At 36.4% G+C, this 18,918-nt stretch overlaps 1 protein-coding gene across 1 annotated transcript in view; it reads left to right on the top strand.

Annotated features, from left to right (window-relative positions):
• Positions 1–18,362, top strand: part of LOC128189792 (uncharacterized) — a 47,550-nt gene extending 29,188 nt beyond the window's left edge. Inside the window, exons 4-10 of the mRNA XM_052861551.1 lie at positions 394–492; positions 824–943; positions 1,577–1,782; positions 10,225–10,480; positions 10,934–11,152; positions 17,442–17,615; positions 18,048–18,362. Of these exons, the coding sequence (XP_052717511.1) occupies positions 394–492; positions 824–943; positions 1,577–1,782; positions 10,225–10,480; positions 10,934–11,152; positions 17,442–17,615; positions 18,048–18,328 (1,355 nt within the window). The 3' untranslated portion in view covers positions 18,329–18,362. The remainder of the gene's footprint in view (positions 1–393; positions 493–823; positions 944–1,576; positions 1,783–10,224; positions 10,481–10,933; positions 11,153–17,441; positions 17,616–18,047) is intronic.
• Positions 18,363–18,918: the final 556 nt, after the last annotated feature.

Below are 18,918 nucleotides of genomic sequence, written 5' to 3'. Positions count from 1 at the left end.
AAAAGGTTAACACTTACCACAAAAAAAACTATCGAACTGATTAAGACCTATTAATTTCATGCACTAAAAAGTCAGACCATATCTCACAAGTCTTACTAACCCGTATACTAAAAAGTTTGCAAACGTATCGTTTTTGTTTTGAGGTCGCGATGAAAATTTGAGTTTAAATGTAAGAGAGTCAAGCTATTTTTGTGAAGATATTAACAATTATAAGAGAGTCTTCATAATAAAGAAATGACACGTCTATACTTGTATAAAATAGTTTCTGATATTGTTGTCAAAATACTTTTATTCAATTTTCTACATAGAATAAAGAAGATTAAAAGTTTAGATCTATTAAAACATAAATGCCGAGTTAATATTACAGCTATAATTTTAGTTTTTCTCTAACAGGTGGCTGTTTGAATGCATCACTTATCCATACACTTAACAGATATCCTGACCTTATTCTTGTACAGATTCGAAAGAATAGGCGTATTTTTCATGGACAAGGTAATATTTCATATCAATATTGTTGTAGGTTGATTGCCCTTACCCTGTTATCGATGACGCTTAATGAGTATACTCCAAAAAAAAAAATTCTGGATTCATACTACGAATACCGAACCACATGTATTTCAAAATATTCTGTTTAGAATAGTACAATAATGACCTTGTAATGTATAATCAAAAGTTGCTGCTTTGATAATGATTATAAGAAAACAAATGCCACTTTGGTCAGCATGGATTTGACCTTTTTGTCTGAAGATTTCTTCATGCTGATGATTTTCATATTCATGACTTGCCATGGTTATTTGATTATAATTGGTCAATATCATTACAGGTTTATCTTCACTAGGCTCCGTCACAGAGAAATTGCTTCACTTTGGTGGAGTACTTTTTGGAACAAACAAGTCCCATGTCCAACTCTGGTCGGCTTGTGATACAACAGGGAATTTAAGTGGTAATTTTGAAGAAATTTCTAAGTTTGAAATATAAAACTTATTACACCTAACATAGTTACATGTATCAGTAAAACGTATTTATTCGTAATTGCGACTACTCAGTTACTCCATATCGAAGCAACACTTTGAATACTTCATCAACTACTTTGGACCTGGCTGTTTAAGTAAATGAATATTTACATTTAGCATGAGTTTTACAAAAATATTTTTTCTAAATATACAAATGTGAGCTGTATGTTGTATCTTGAATTTCAAATCGTTTGATCACAAAAGACAAATTTATATCATTTAATTATTAACAAAAGAAACATAGAAATATTTTGGCCTTTTAAACATCTAATTGTATCAAATGACTAGAAATAATTCATCGTACCATATGCTTCCAATTAAGTAAAAATCATGTTATCGGCTAAGTGGATAAATTCATAAATATCAAATAGGGTCATAAAAATTAACCTATGTTGTGACTTTGTTTCAAATTTAAAAGGGTAAAATAGTTGAGAACGCAGTGTGTACTAAATGTTTAGATGTTACAGTACTTTCGTGCATTCTAAAGATACAAATGATTTTATTTCAATTACTGTCTGTGTCGTAAATTTGATATGATAGATTTTTTTTGTTCAATATTTTAGGATCATCATTGATAGCTATTGCCGACGGATGGGGAGAAAAAGCTAACTTCTTAAACATCAAATATGGATCAATTACAGTTACTGCTTGGGATTTGACAGGATTAAAAAAAAATGAAATTGTAATAAGAAAGCGTTTGCAAGAAGTAGAAACCGCAAATTACTTGCTCACTGAAAACTTAGCTACAGGCAATTTCATCAATGTTCAGGTATTATATTTACATTACACATATTATGTATACCTTAACATGGACAAAAGAAGTGATGTACATGTTGGCCAATTTAGACTTAACACCGACAGACAATAGTTTCAACTTGAGTCTAAGTAATTGACGATTGTCACAAACAAATTCTAAAATACTTGATCAATTACTGTTTTAAAAGAAAATCGCTTATTTGAGATTCATTCAGTTTGACAGTGATTATACCTGTATTTTCCTTTCTGATTTTTTTTAAAAAATCTTATTTATTGGCTCAAGACAACCACTATATTGTGGTGCTGTGTACAGGGTGTGGTGTGGGTCCAATTGCACCAAAAAGCCGCGGGGACAAAAAGCACGTCCGAGACTTTCAAATCTTTATTCAGAACCGACAGATAAACAGTACGCCGAACCCGATGTTCGAGCCCGACACAAATTACAATACATGCACTACACTACTCCCCTTTTTCTAATGAAAATGTCACACAACAACAGTGTTCTGAAATGAAAATTAATCATTTGTTCAAGGATAATCATACATCAGCTAAAACAAACACAATTTAAATGTTCAATTAATAATGTCATTTTAAGACGCATATCTGGATGGAGGTTTAATCTTCCTTCCACGCCTAGTTGTCGAATTCGTTGTCGTACAGTCATCCTCCAAGTTAGTGTCTCGACACTCCTCTGCAGAATCGTCTTTTAAATTCATGTCCTCGCCAACATCAGGTAGTTTTGGTATGACCTTGACCTCAGTGTTTTTACTTTGGGTGTTTTCCTCACCGTGATTTTCAAGGTCCTTTAGTTGGATTGCCTGCTCCCTCCTCTCATCAAACTCCATACAGTACTGAAGCTGTCTTCGAGCTTTCGAAATCCACCTAGGCAGCGTTTCTAGAAGGCAGGGCTTGAAACAATCATGATGTAGTATTGTAGAGCCCTTCTTTGTAATTACTTCATATAATACTTGGCCAAGTTTTTTGGCAACAACTGCTGGACCCTTCCACAATGGCTGTAACTTTGGGCTCTTTCCAACCTTCTTAGCATCATCTTTAATATATACTAGATCACTAGGATTGTACGACTTCTCATGTGTACGCAAGTCATGTAAGCGTTTTTGACCTCTTGATGCACTTTTCAAGTTTTCCCGAGCTATATTCTCACACTTTTTCATAGACGATCGCAGTTTATCTGTGAAGGGAATTTCATCTTCCTCTACTGGGTTTAAACCAAACATTACCTCTTGCGGAAGATGAACCTCACGACCCAACATTAGTCTGTTAGGTGTAAGGCCAGTGCTGGTGTGAGGAGTACTTCTGTATGCTCCAGCAAGCAGAGGGATATGTTCGTCCCAATCATCTTGATTCTGGCTGACAAAGCATCGCATCATTTGGAGAAGAGTCCTATTAAATCTCTCTACCAACTCATTTGAGGAGGGATGGTATGGAGTTGTTCTTGTCTTTGCCCAGCCCATTTACTCTGCTAGTCGTTTCATCAATTCACCATCAAAATTCCGCCCTTGGTCTGTGTAGAGTTCTAGGGGTACTCCAAAATGAGCAATAAAGTCCTTCACTAGAACACTGGCTATGGACTCTGCAGTTTGGTCAGGTAGTGGATAACACTCTGTCCATTTAGAGAACTGATCAACTAGTACAAGAATGTATTTATTTCCTTGTTTGGATATGGGGAATGGTCCTAAAATATCCAGCTGTATTCTGTCCATCGGTGATCCTGCACAATACTGTTGCATCGAAGACTTGTTTACTTTGTTAGCCTTTTTGCTTAGTGCACACTTTTCACATGCACCTACAAAAGTTGTCACATAATCTGTCATGTTATACCAGTAGAAGAATTGTCGAAGGCGCTGTATGGTCCTTTTTATTCCAGGGTGCCCTGATAATGGTGAGCAGTGAGCAATTTCCATTACTTCGCCCTTCATTGCATCTGGCACTATAAATAGTTTTCGGGTTTCTTCAGGAAATTCCCATCTGTAGAATAGGCAATTATTGCTCAACAACAAGTTTTCTCTCATCAGCCAAAAGTGCCTCAGACCTGGTGACTCTGCAAACATTTCCTCTCGATGTTTTGGAAAGTCTTGCTCTATCCACTTAAAAATCTTACATAGCTCTGGATCATCTCTTTGTTTCTGTCCCAAATTCTTCATTGGTGTAAGCGTTGAGGGATATCTTGGGACTGACCTCCTCATCATCATCACCATCATCAGACTCATCCATCCTTGTTATTTGGCAAACAGTTTCTGTCTCTTCATCCTGCTTGGGGACACTGTGTCCTCCAGAGCAAGTATCTGGGTCAGAGACATTACAAGATGGGTTCCCATGATTTGTTTCGTTTTCCAAAAGTACTAAAATGCTATCACTTTTGACAGCGAGGGGTATGACATCATCTACATCAGAATGAAATCGAGACCACTCCTGGTGAATTTTCATGCAGTGTTTACAACCACCACAAGGCAAGTCAGATACGCTTGATCCAACAGTCACACTTTGATTGCTCTGAAGGGTATCTAGACAAGGCATCTGCGTTGCCATGGTTTATGCCTTTTCTGTGTTGAAAAACAATGTTGAATTGGCTCAGGTGTTCTAACCATCGCGTAAGCTGCCCTTGAAGAGTCTTAAAACGATACAGCCATGTAAGGGAACCATGGTCAGTACGAACGATGAACTGTCTGCCCAAGAGATAGTGTTTGAACTTCTGAGTGAATGTGACAATAGCAAGAAGTTACTTGCGTGTAACACAGTACTTTGATTGTGCTGGGCCAAGACGCTTACTAGCATAGCTAATTACCTTCTCTGAGTCACCCTGCAACTGTGAAAGTACTGCTCCAATTGAGTAGTTGGAGGCGTTTGTATCTAGAATGAATGTATTCTTAGACAGTGGGTAAGCCAAAACAGGTGGAGAAACAAGCTTCTCTTTTAGAACATCAAATGTTTTCTGTTGCTCAGCTCTCCATTTAAATGTCACACCCTTCTTTGTCAATTGGTACAGTGGTTCGGCAATCTCAGAGTACTTATCAATAAACCTGCGATAATAGTTGGTGAGTCCTAGAAAGGATTGTACATCCTTGACACTCTGAGGCTGAGGCCAATTTTGTACTACCCGAGTCAGTTCAGGGTTGGCCTCTATTCCATCTGCGCTGATCCGGTGCCCCAAAAACAATACACTTCGCTGAAAAAAATGGCATTTAGATGGCTTTAGCTTTAAGTTGCTCTCTCTAAATCTTTGAAGCACTTCCTTGAGGTGCATGATGTGCTCCTGCATGTTGCTGCTGGCAACTATAACATCATCTAAATAAATCAATACCATATTCCATTGCAGTCCTTTAAGAACACACTACATTGCTCTCTGAAATGTCCCCGGGGCTCCACACAGCCCAAAAGGCATGCGAGTGTACTCGAAGAGCCCGTAGCGGGTTATAAAAGCTGTTTTTCTCCTATCTGCTTGATCCACTTCAATTTGATGATATCCTTGCTGGAGGTCTATAGTTGAGAAAACGGTAGAGCCAGCAAGGGTGTCTAAACATTCTTCAATATTAGGGAGTGGATATGAGTCTTTCCTAGTGACATCATTCAATTTTCTATAATCGATACACCATCTGACTCCGCCATCTTTCTTTCTGACCAGAACCACAGGTGATGCCCAGTCTGAAGTTGAAGGTACTACAACTCCACTGTCAAGAAGACTCTGCAAGTGTTGTTCTTCCTCTTCTTGAAATCCTAAGGGTGTTCGCCGCACTGGTTGGCGCACTGGTGACGCATCTCCTGTAACAATCTGATGGGAAATCTTGGAAAAGCACCCGACATCATTGGTATTTTTAGCGAAAACATCCTGATAGTTCAGTAACAATGTTTTTAGTTCCTTGGTCTCTGCCTCTGAACATCCCTTTGTTGTATTTTCCATTAATTTCTCCATATGTAATGGTACATGTTCGACACTTCCTTGACCCTGTTGACTACCTTCCACATCACTAGGTGGCTCATAAGAGTTGTTTTGCTCTATCTCAGCATTCACTAATTTACCTAAATGTGTACCTGCAGGCAACTTTAATTCTTGGGGGGTTTGGTTTAGAATTCGAACAGGTATTCGCTCATTCATTTTTACTAGTACGGATCCAGTGTGAGCACCATTTTTCAAAGATGCTGGATCAAGTACTCCCACTAGTTTTTGATCGGGTTTATCAACACATCCACTTAGTATTGTCTCACTCATTGGGGGCAGAGTGGTATCTTTTTCAATGCTAACTCTTGCTACATGCATTTTGTTTGGTGAATCCACATTTCCAATTACGAGTTCACCCCTAACCAACAAATCACCTTGTCTTGTCAAAACAACAGCATCAAGGGCCATCAACAAATCTATCCCGATCAACACCTCATCACGTATGGGTGCAATGCAGACCTTCCAATCAATGGATGACCTTCCCAGATCAACTTTTACTCCGAAATCAGTAACTGCAGACATCTTATTGCCACCTTCTGCATTTAACAGTGTTGTTGTTTTGTTACCACCAGAATACTCTAAGCTTCTGTTTCTCACAAAGTCTTCTGATAAGACAGTTACTTCAGCTCCAGTATCAATCACTGCAAGAGTCTGCTCCCCATTTATTTGCACTGGTACTCTAATTGTTTTCCCATTTTCACTTCCAATCTTAAAAAGTTTCTTTGAGGTGTCCTTCTCATTTAATTCGCTTTTTCTAGGAGATTGTAATGGAGATGTTGGACAATCTCTTTGAAAATGGTTATATTCTCCACACTTAAAACAACCTCTTCTGGGGGATGAAGACCTTTGAGATGATCTCATTTCTGCTGTTCTGTGCTCTATCAAGGTCTTTAATTCCTGAATTGCCTCCTTTAGTGTTTTCTCCTTTGCTTCAGGGGATTCCACTGATCGCACATTCTCACAAGAACTACCTTCCTCACTGTCAATGTTACAGAGGTCCTCTTGCCAGGATACTCTTCTAGAATGGCGCTGGAATTGAACATTTTCACGACCTATTGTAGCTCTGAAGTTGTGTTGTAACTGTATAACAACATCTAAGGCTTCAGATATAGTTTTCGGCATTTTGTTTAACGCTTCATATCCAATCTAAGCATTTTTATAACCCTTTAAGAAGGATTCTGCAGCTATTTCCTCTTGGAGTTCAATGCTTACAGAGGGAAAAGCTTGCGAAACCAAACGCCGCAGTGTCTCGGCAAACTCATCATCAGATTCTCCCTTCTGTCTTACTTCCTCTAGTCGTTTTCTTGCAGTAGCAGGTGGATCCTTTTGGTTGAATCTATCTGACATAAGTTTTAATAACTTTGGGTAGTCATTCTGAACAGATTTTGGTAGGCTGCATAGGTATTTTGATGCTTGGCCTCTCAAGCATTCTATGAATCGGTCAAGGCGTTCTTCATCTCCCCATTCATATCTCTGTGCTGCTCTATTGAAAGGTAGAAGGAATTCTTCCCAGTCTCCACTCCCATCAAATACTGGTAACTTTTGCCTTGGCATATAATCATTTCTTGTGCTCATAGATCCTAGGCTTCGGCCAGACTCGAACTGGTTTATTGTATCTAGCAATGGCTGGAATGGTTTGTTGCTTGGTCCAGGTATGGGAGTCGAGGTAGGTTGTCTGAAGCCATTATTTGTCTGGTGCTTTCTCTGCAAAGCTTGACCTGAATATGATGAGCTATGACAGTTGGTGTTTGTATTTCTATGGGGTGTTGAAAACCCAAGCCATTCTGCAGCATTGTGTTGTCGCTTTCCTTCCTCGTCATGTTGGTACAGTCTGGGGCTGTCCCCTTGACTGTTCAACATTTCTGTTTTGTGGTCCTGGTATGCGTGTACCTGTCTGGGGCTGTCCCCTCGACTTAGTGAACGCTCCAGGACCTGTGTGAGCCCTTCACTCATGTCCGAAAAAAGTTTTTCTTGTCTCCGAACCATCTCTTTTTGACTCTCTATCGATTCAGACAGAAGTCGCTCTTGATTCTTTATAATGTTTAATTGTTTGTCTATCGTAGCAGATAACAGCCTCTCATTGTTCATCACCAATTGCATTTGTCTATCTAAAGCTGAATCCTGCTTACTTAACATCAATTTTGTTGCTTCCTCTAAGTTGAAGGTGAGGCTACCTAAGCTCCTGTCAACTTTTTCTAAAACCATGACAGTACTTTGTTCAACTGAAGGAATGACTAAACAAGGATTATTGAAGTCATCATTATCTGTTGTAGCAGTAATTGTGTTGTCAAGTATGTTGTCGCTTTCTGACATAATTGTTGATATTAATTTTATAAAGTCAGTAGTTCCTGTGGGTCAACATTCAATGTAAGCACATCTGGTGTTGCATCAGACCAGCACTCATTCACTATGTCTAATTCTAATCGCCTTAACCACTTTTCAGATAATTGGCTATCAGGATGAATTCCGTCTTTCAAGAGGTTATAATTAAAAGACTGTTTTCCACGAACTCTGACCTTTACAATATCAAGGTGAAACTGAAGAGTATTACGACCTAATGACTGATTAAGATCATAAATTCGCTGGTTAAGACCATTTATTTCCTCAATCAAAAACTTGTCTGTAGTCTCAAAGTTTTCAGGATTAGGGTGTCCTAAATAGGTATTGTACAGTTTTGCAGAGTACAGTGGAATAGTAATGAATTTTAGAAAACCTTGTTTTGAAATGACAAATTTTTTTATCCTATCAAACTGTTCTAAAATGTTGGTCGTTGCTGCACCTAAAGAATTATACTTCAATTCAATTTGCCTCTGTCTGTGACCAGAGCCCCTGTGTATTTTCTTTGTAATATCACAAACACCTAACCAAACATACACTACTAAAGGCTTGCTACCCCTTGACAGCTTTTCAAGTTCAGGTATTGCTCTATCGATAGCCACTGCAGGTGTAGCCCCTGAATATGTGAAGAATTGAAGGGGAATTGTTGTGTTGTACTCTTAAACAATTTCCTAAGCTATCAGACACCAGTACAGGCAACTTGGTAATGGGACTGGGAGGAACTTAGAGTGGGTTTTTGTCCAGATATTTTGTGATACTTGACAAGCTCATTAATGAAAATATTCCCACTTGATCTGTCTTATCTACTACTTTGTTTTCTAAAATCACAAAATCGAAAAATGACCCCTAACAATATTGTAAAGTTGCTGTTGTGGGGGGGGGGGTGCAAGATCAAAATAATGATCCCAAGAAATAAAAAGAAAAGCACCAAAAAATTAAAAAATACAGATGCGGATTCTCACAATCTGATAACAAGTTTAATATACAAGAAAGCACGCAAAGAACAGAGGAGCGGATTCACACTACCCCTGGATGCATGCACGTGGTCAGAACCAACGCAGATCAATTCCTACAATTGAAGTGACCTAATCTCGCACAAATTCCGACAAAACTTACAGTATGATTAAAACGCACTTCTGACACCAGTGTGGTGCTGTGTACAGGGTGTGGTGTGGGTCCAATTGCACCACAAAGCCGCGGGGACAAAAAGCACGTCCGAGACTTTCAAATCTTTATTCAGAACCGACAGATAAACAGTACGCCGAACCCGATGTTCGAGCCCGACACAAATTACAATACATGCACTACAATATAATTACTAAATGCGAGAACTTTGATGTAATTACTTGTCTTAATCAACCAGTTGTTTAATATGTGAATAGGTCGTATATTTAGATAAAACAGTACATGTATATTTCATCTAAGAAGAGAGATCAAAGTTAAGCCGAAGACTACCTGAATTAATTCACGAAGATCTACATAATACGATACAACTGAAGAGGAAAAAGTCATCTACTGGTGATAGATATGACATGTATATATTTAATTTACAATTGCAGCATTTCGCTTCAAACTGACACAAACTGCTGCGGACTGAGATTGTTTGTCTCGCATTTTTCCTTCACTTTGTCAAAACTTACTTGTTGATTTATCGGACACCCTGCCACTTCCTTCATGTTCATGTTGAATTGTTACTATAACGTTACCAATAAAGTCTTCATGACGTGACGAGACATACATTGTTTTTCCGTCCCCTTTTTATGCCATCAAATATATTGACGTTCCGTGATAAAATACCTTTGAAATTATTTATCCCTGTCAATGCGTGAATTGCTCCATCGTGGGGATATTAAAATACACACAAAGCCTAATTTGTAATGTCAAATTACGAAGTTTCGAGCCTCTAAATTATAAAGGTTTATTTGATAAATATATTGGTGTCCTGAAATATTGCGACAAAATGTGACAACTATTGCAAAGTATGGATTAGTCTATCGGCACCAAATCATCGGACTCTGGCGCAGACTATCGGGCTTTAGCACGACCATCGTATTTTGCGTGACCATTGGACTTAAAAATAAATTTTGAGTCATACATAACTGCATGTACTATTTATAGTTTGCACGTGCAATTTTTATCTTGTATCCTTATATTTTAAAGCTACACGTGCTTGATGGTGCAAACAAGAATTTCCGGTTTGATGGCGTCGGGTCTGTGATGAATGAAGCTGAACCATACGGGGGACTCGTGTACGGTTACAACGACTCTGTGGTAGCAATGTGGGTACCCCAGCCTCACAAAAGAGAAAGTAATGAATCAGCAGCTGTTTTCATGTTAGGAAGGATTTGGGGATGGAATTTCAAGGCACAAATGACCAATAACGTGGATATAGTCTTAACAGTCATGGCTATGCTGGGTATAATATAGATAATAATATATCAAAGTTTCTGATTGTTCATTTTCCATCGATAAGCTAGCTTAAGGTTAACAAGAATGAACGTTACGGACTTATTTTAAAATGGTAAATAAGTGATGTATTCGTTTGTTGATTTATTTTGACATGTTTAATGTAATTGACCATAACACACTTGAGTCGTGTAACATGTTTGATTAAGGGTAAACATTATATCAAGCGGAGTTAATGATTAATTGTATTTGTATATAAATTGTATTTCTATAGAATAACCATTTTCATACCCTTCAAATAACTAGATCAATGAATTCTTGAAATTGAATAGCTATAAAGTCAGCTGCAATATATTGAAAATGCAGACAAATGCAGAACCTTTTTGTGTCCATGAATTCCTTAGCAAGGTTAGCTGTCCTTTTTATTTCCAAAAAATAAATTCATATTGTTTTTTATCTTTAGTGCCAATCTGTTTACTTGAGGTAAATACGTCAACAACACACATAGATTCTTCATTCCAATATGAAAATTACAACAATTCTGTCCTAAAATTTGCTTATGGGGATGAAATCACATTGACGTGTAAACTTGGTTATAAACCACTGGATCCAACTGTGAAAATGACGTGTAATCCTGAGCATAACGGTACATGGAGTAGAACACTTACTTTCATATGCAGAGGTACATGTATATACTGGTATTCATTATATAATCTAGACAAATATGACCGCAAACTTTCTGATTTTGAAAGCCTCAGTTGTTTATTCTTTTTATACCCGCACTTTCTAAAGAAAGTTCGGGTATATTGTTGTTACTCTGTTCCGTCCGTCCGTCCGTCTGTCACGTTTTACTTTCTCAAACTGCTCTTACATCTTATAAACCAGCAAACTGAACTCTTGGAGTTTGATTTGGGGTGTCATGTTGTTTTGTAAAAAAGTTTCAAAAATTCTCTGGTAGTCCTTGGTAAATAATAATTGGTAAAAAATGACGTTTTTTTTCACAAAAAACCTTCTTCCTCGAACTCCTCCTACATTTTTAACAGTAGAAAAATCATCTCTTGGAATATGTTTTAGGGTATCCTATTGATGCGCAATAAGGTTTCGGAATGTTTAATTTTGTCCTGGGGGTCATTTAATGGCTGAAAAATGACAAAAAAACTGGTTAAAAAAACGTCATTTTTTTATAGTAGCCAAATGATCTTTTAGAATATCATTGGGGGTGTCATATTGAAGTGTGATCAGGTTCGAGAATTTTTTTTATTAAGGGGATCAGCTGGCAACAAAAAATGACGTTTTTTTGCAAAAAAGTATGGTTCCCAGAACTCCTCTTACAACTTTTGGAGTAGCTACGTCATCTCTTGGGATATAATTGGGGCTGTCCTATAGATGTGAAATAAGGTTTTAAAAATTTAAATTTCATCCAGGGAGTCAAATAGTAGCAGAAAATTGACGTTTATCACTCAATAAAACCCACAGATCCCAGAACTCCTCTTATGATTTAATGGATAGACACATCATATCTAGGGATATGATAGGAACTGATCTATAGCTGTGTAGCAAGGTTTTAAAATTTTTAATTTCATCCAGGGAGTCAAATAGTAGCAGAAAATTGACGTTCATCACTCAAAAAAAAAAACATAGATCTTAGAACTCTTCTTATCATTTAATGGATAGACACATCATATCTTGGGATATGATAGGGACTGTTCTATAGATGTGCATTACGGTTTTAAAAAATTAAATTTAACCCTGAGGCCCATTACCTACACACCGTTTGATGCCCTTTAAGGATCAAGAACATATATGGTTAAGGGGTGGGGATCTCAACCGTTTTCAAGATATTCGTGCACTTCCTGTTCGAGGTGGGTCACGGCCACCCCTAGGGCCCATGACCTACATACAGTTTGATGCCCCTTGACACAAGGAACAAGAATATCTATGGTTTTAGGGTGGGGATCTCAACTGTTTTGAATATATTAAGGGACTTGCTGTTCGAGTGGGGTCAGGACCACCCGCAGGGCCCATGGCCGACATACTATTTGATGCCCCTTAACATCAGAAACAAGAATATATATGGTTTAGGGGTCATGATTATAACATTTCTGAGATATATTGTAATTTCCAATTCCTTGGGGTGGGGATGACCCCAGGGGTCAGATCTTATAAACCCTTTATATTGCAAGTAACAGTCAATATATCATTATGAAAACCCTATATTATTATCTTTGTCCGTTTTCAAGTTACCATTTACAATAGAGTCTACGATTCTACCTACAAGGTTCAATGTTAGACCCTTTTGACCCCCCCCCCCAAGAAAATTGGTTGTCTAACCCAAAATGATAAAAATCAAACCAGGGCGCACAACTAGATATGCAGGCCTATCGTATCCTAGAGTTTTGTACAATTCTGTTCAGCCATCTCTGAGAACCAACTTCAGAGCAGGAAAGAAGAAAAAGAAGAAGACGAAGAATAATAATTCATGTACATATGTAATAAGTCAACCAAACAAAAACAAGAAGGAATTCAAATTTCATTCAGGAGACTTAAGAATAAAGATTAAATAGAGATAGGATCATCAAACATCGATATTTAAAGATGATTGACAATTTCTGATTGTACGGGGGTCATGACTTGTATGCCAAAATGATCTGATGCGCAATGATCTAAGGAGGAATAATATCTTTGAATTAAGATGAGGATCTCAATGGTTTTTATGATATTTGATAATTTCAAGAAAAGCACTTGGGATCATGACCTACATACCATCTGAAATGCCTTGAACAAAGAAACAATAATATATGTTCATTATATATGATTCAATTTAAGAACCCAGATATAGATCAATAATCTATGTTTTGTAATGCTTCCTATGTATATATACATGTATTAGCTTGTGTTTTGGTCTTCAATTCATGTTCATGACTGTAGTATGGCTTAGTCTTATTTTAAATTACATTAAAAAATTGTCAAATATATGACTTGGAACCCACACCCCCAAACAAACTCCAATATAAACTGTTGTCCCCCCCCCTTAATTGTCGAATGATCTTTTAAAATAAAAATATAATTTGGGGTCTAAAAAGTTTTATAGACTGGTAAAAAATGTTAATCTTAAAAAATTACATTACACCTTGCATAATTGACAAATGATCTAATGAGATATGATCAGAAGTCATATTTCTACCTTGGGATCAATAACTAATATGCAATGACAAGTTAAAATTAATAACAATAAATTATTCAAATTATAAATGTCTATACTCCACATCCACCCCCCCCCCCCCCACCCCCAGCCAATCAATCCTGGTTCCAAAGTTTCAGTCTTCTTACATTCTTACATGTGAACAATAGCAAATTTTAAATCATTTCTTGATTGCTTTTTCTCTCCTAATTCACATTAACATTTTGGAAATTGCTTAATTCAATTTTTAAGATTTAGAAACAAAATGTTACATGTATATGCATGTGTATTCGCCTATTTGGGGCAATTGTAAAGTCTCCTTAACAAAGCAGTTTCATCATTAGACTAGGAATTACCTACATGGACCAAACACTACATATGAATAAGATAAAATACTTTATTATTTCTAGTTTTAAAATGTCAGAGTGTCTCCAAGGGGGAATAACATATTCAACTTAATGTGCAATGACACAAAGAGCAAGAATACCGGTATATGGTTTTAGGAATGAGAATCTCAGAAGTTAACAAAATATGCAATGTATCATCATTTTCTATTTCGTAAAGGGGGGAGGGGTTAAAGACAACACCTGGGGTCATGTATTTTTCACCATTTGATGCATGATCATAATGACATTAGAAGTATATATTTTGTATTTTCCTGTTTCATGGGGTCAGAACAGTCCCATAAGGTCATGGCCTACATCATATTTGATGCATTATAATACATTAAGAAAGAAATACTCCTTCCTTCCTTAAATACCTATTAAAACTCATATAAAAATGATAAGTCTCTAAACTTACTTAAATATATTTACATTATCCAGTGTCTTTGCCTGTGATAACACTACGTATCGATTTTGTACTACCGTATAACGGGTATTTTCTGCGGCTTGAAATTTTTGCGGTTTAACCCCTAAAAAGTATCAAATTATATTCTGCGTTTTCAATTTCTGCAGTTACATTAGACCGCAAAAAAAAATAAATACATATGTTTACCGGATTTGCCTTCGGGAACGTAAACTAGAGAACCAAACTTACACCTTTAGCGTTTTTATTTCAATTTTATTTATTTTATTTCAAAGTCTAATTTTCTTTTTCTGTTTGTAAGCTCGCGTTTATATGAATCTCTAAAATATCTTGTCGTGGACTCTTTCAATTCTAGATAATCGGCTTTGAATTTTCTCATAGCTGCGGAAGGTCCATGTTCACCGGCGTAGTTCCCGATTATGGCTCGGTCTCTGGGTGAATAGGTCGAATATGAACCACGTTTTTTGCTCGAATTTGGCGTTGTAGATTTATCCATAACTTCAAACACCCTTGTGTTACGCTCTTGGATCGATCTAGGGGATAAACTTGCCGATAACTGTTCGTTAGGATTTGGAAGAATACTTCCGCGCTTTACATATCTTAAAATCGACATTCTTACCGTGTTCACGGTGAATGAGAACTAACTATCAAATGTTTTACAAGTCTACTAAATACTGCTTGTAAACTTTTCTCAGATCATTTTTATTTCATACTCGACTAAACACACAGTCCTTATATCTGTTCAGCTATAATTGATATCGCACAGGTAACATGAGATAATTAGGTGTGAAATACGACGCAGAGCCCCCTTATAACGGATTTTAATCACGTTTGAATATCATAGCTTGTATTTTAAGTAGTGTCAAAATTAGTGATCTTTTTTAAAGAATATTTTGCGTTTTGAATTTTTGCGGATTTTTCTTATCCGCAAAATACCGCAGAAAATAAACAACCGCAGAAAATAAACAACCGCAGAAAATACCCGTTATACGGTATATAACTCATAATACAAATGACGCCAAATTGAGGCGCCAGCGGGGTTTGTCTATTTATATTTAAATATTTAATCGTATGATGGCCTAAAATTATATGAATATAAGTAATAAGGAATCATTCTTTGAATATTATAAGGTGATAATTTCGATCGGGGCGTGATCAAATCTATCATCTTTATTGGATTTGATCACGCCCCGACCGAAATTATCACCTCATAATACTCAAAGAATGATTCGTTATTCCTTATGTAATACATAAATGTTTATACAGAGTCAATATGGGGTCAACTCAATAGTGTAAGTCTGGCAAATGAAAAAAAAAATTTGCAATTAAAATGTCAGAAACTTTAACAATGTGATATGATAGGTAACGATGATAAGCCTATTTAAATATTAAAAGATGGTGATACAGCATGCTGTCAAAGGGAGATCACTTATTTAGAAAGTGAAAGTAATACTTATGTATGCTGGCGTCTCATTATATTGTGCTACTACATGTATTATGTTTACCTATATTGGTCAACATCACAATGATAATCCAATAAAAGCACAATAATGAATTTCTTTAGCTGATCATCACAAAAGGAATGTTTATGCATGTTAACTAATCCTTTTCTGCATATGGAAAACACATGTATATGTATACGCGAAACCCATCTAATCGAAGAGCTGGGTAAAACTAGTACCCGCTAATGAGACCTGCAGACCTGTGTTGTGTACGTAACTTCAGACAACGATCAGTTATTTGAAACAGGCATGTTTTTTATGACCTATTCTTCAAAACCCCTTGTACTATTTTATTAGGTAAATAACAGCTTTATGGTGTTGCAGGACACCGTATACTTCCTATTGAAATAAACAATAAAGTGTAACTATAATATTTATCCCCCAAAATAATGTTACCTAGCATTGAAGCACAATGGGTTAGAGCGTTTACATGTCTGTAAAAGCATTGGGGTCCAAGGTGTATTTTTGGTATTTTTGGTAATTTTACTATTGATATGAATGAATTTTCATGGGGAGGGGGGGGGGGTCTGGACCCCTCACTCCCACCCCATTTCTAAATCTGTCTACACGATGATGTACATGTAGGCACACAGAAGCAAATCTAAAGCCGGCAACCGACACGGGGAGGGGGCATAATTTAATTAATTTTTTTTGGTAATAATTATATATATAGATCATTATACTTAAAAGTCTTTCTATGACATGAAATGTTAAGATTATTGATTAACTGAAAATTCACTGCAAACAGTTCAACCCCAAATTGCACATTAAGTGCTGCTCATGTGTATTATGGGAGGGAATTTCATCCTTCAGTTATTAAAATTATATTTTTTAAATGTATTACCGGAGCTTGCGTATTTTTTAATTAAACTGGTACAAAACAATGTTAGTTAGGGGCAAACACTTGGTGCGGGTTTTACTGTCTAATGACAGCATCTAGTTAATTTTTCATTTTTCTCAGATATTGTTTGTCCGTATCCTTTTATAATGACTAGATCAATGGATTTTTGAAATTGCATAGCTATAAAGTCAGCTGTAATATATTGAAAATGCAGACAAATGCAGAACATTTTTGTGTGCATGAATTTCTTAGCAAAATTAGCTGTCTATATTTTTTAAAAAATAAATTGATATTATTTTTTATCTTCAGTGACGTTCTGTTTACTTGAGGTAAATACGTCGACAACACACATAGATTCTTCATTCCATTATGAAAGTTACAACAATTCTGCCCTAGAATTTGCTGATGGTGATGAAATCACATTGACATGTAAACGTGGTTATAAAGTATTTGATCCAACTGTGAAAATAATGTGTAATCCTGAGCATTACGGTACATGGAGTAGAACACTTACTTCCATATGCAGAGGTACATGTATATACTGGTATTCATTACATAATTTAGCCAAATATGACCGTAAACTTTCTGATTTTTATAGCCTCAGTTGTTTATTTCTTGTTTAATTTTTTATTGTTCCCAGAAATTGTTTGTCCGGATCCTTTTATAATGAACACAGACATGTTGCATAATGATACCTCTTATGGAGGACTTGTATCATACACATGCGCTGCTGGATACAAACACGTAAGTGGCGATCTCCGACGGACATGTGTTGGAAATGGTAGTTGGAATGGAACAGAGCCACGGTGTAAAGGTGTGTATCTTCCATGTGATTTGCAAACACATATTTGAAGTGTGTTTATTTTAAAAACCATTGATTTTGGGTTTTTTTGGCAACTAGCTATTGGGTGTCCAAGACTTAATGTTCCGAACACCAATATAATCAGCCTAGACAGCTCACCAGGTGGTGTAGTCAGTCTCACCTGTTTGGACAAGAGACGTCACAGACACGTTAGTGGGGATCTGATACGTACATGTAATGAGAACGAAACGTGGACTGGAACTCCACCTGTTTGTAAAGGTAAGCAATACAAAAAAAAACCAATTAATATATATTAATTATCTATTCGTTAATCATAATAAATCTAAATATTACAAAGATGTATTTATTACTAAAAACAATTACATCATTTATACTTGTTTTTAAATCACATTGAATATATTCGACGTGTGTTTATCTTTTTAGAATGTAAGTGTCCTTGTTCAGCTATTGGTTCGGCACCGATTAAATCTAACGACACAGAGAAACTAAAACAACGAATCAAAGAATTGAGATCAATGCTTTTAATACAGAAAAACATGACTGCTAAAGCTAGGCTTCTAAAGATATGTGCATCTGATCCGCGACCATCCGCCAAGGGAATAGGAGTCGTGTTGGGAATAGGAGTTTTAGTTGTTATCATTTCAAGCATTGTTCTCCTGGATCTACCCAATCTTATAAATGCAGTCAAATCAAAGAAGCAGTGAAAAGAATTCCCAGAGTTCATTTGTTGAATTTGAAACATTATAACTGCGTGACAAAGATATGGAACAAGCTTAGAACAAACCATACTTAAACGAATTGGATCCAAATTTGTTTAAATGAAGGTCACGCTTTCTAAATAGTGAACACTATAATAAATGCGAAGTTATTTTTCAAAACTCTTCTCCTCTAAAAATCATTTGGCCAGAAAAGCTGAAACATGTGGAAGGAACCTTAGCTAGTGTAAACTCAAATAATTTTTTCCCAGTGGTATGGTACAGCCACAAAAGGAAGTAATAAATAGTGAAAAACATTAAAAATCTTCAGTTTGTTCTAATGAAAGTCACGCTCTCTTAAGAGTAAAAACATTTTGAATTATAATAAATGCGTAGTTATTTTTCAAAATTCTTTTCCTCCAAAATTATTTGGTCAGAATAGCTGAATCATGTAGAAGCATCCTTAGCTAGTGTGGATTTAAGTGATTTTTCCCAGGGGTATGGTAGGGCCACAAAAGAGGGCAATATGTAGAGAAAAATCTTTCAAAAATCTTCACAAATCATTTTGCTAAAAAAGCGGATATTTATGTGAAGGAATC

Source organism: Crassostrea angulata, chromosome 6 (genome assembly GCF_025612915.1).
Source record: "Crassostrea angulata isolate pt1a10 chromosome 6, ASM2561291v2, whole genome shotgun sequence".
Lineage (NCBI taxonomy): Eukaryota > Metazoa > Mollusca > Bivalvia > Ostreida > Ostreidae > Magallana > Magallana angulata.
The sequence above is the reverse complement of the archived record's forward strand: the minus strand, read 5'-3'. Positions and strand labels throughout refer to the sequence as shown.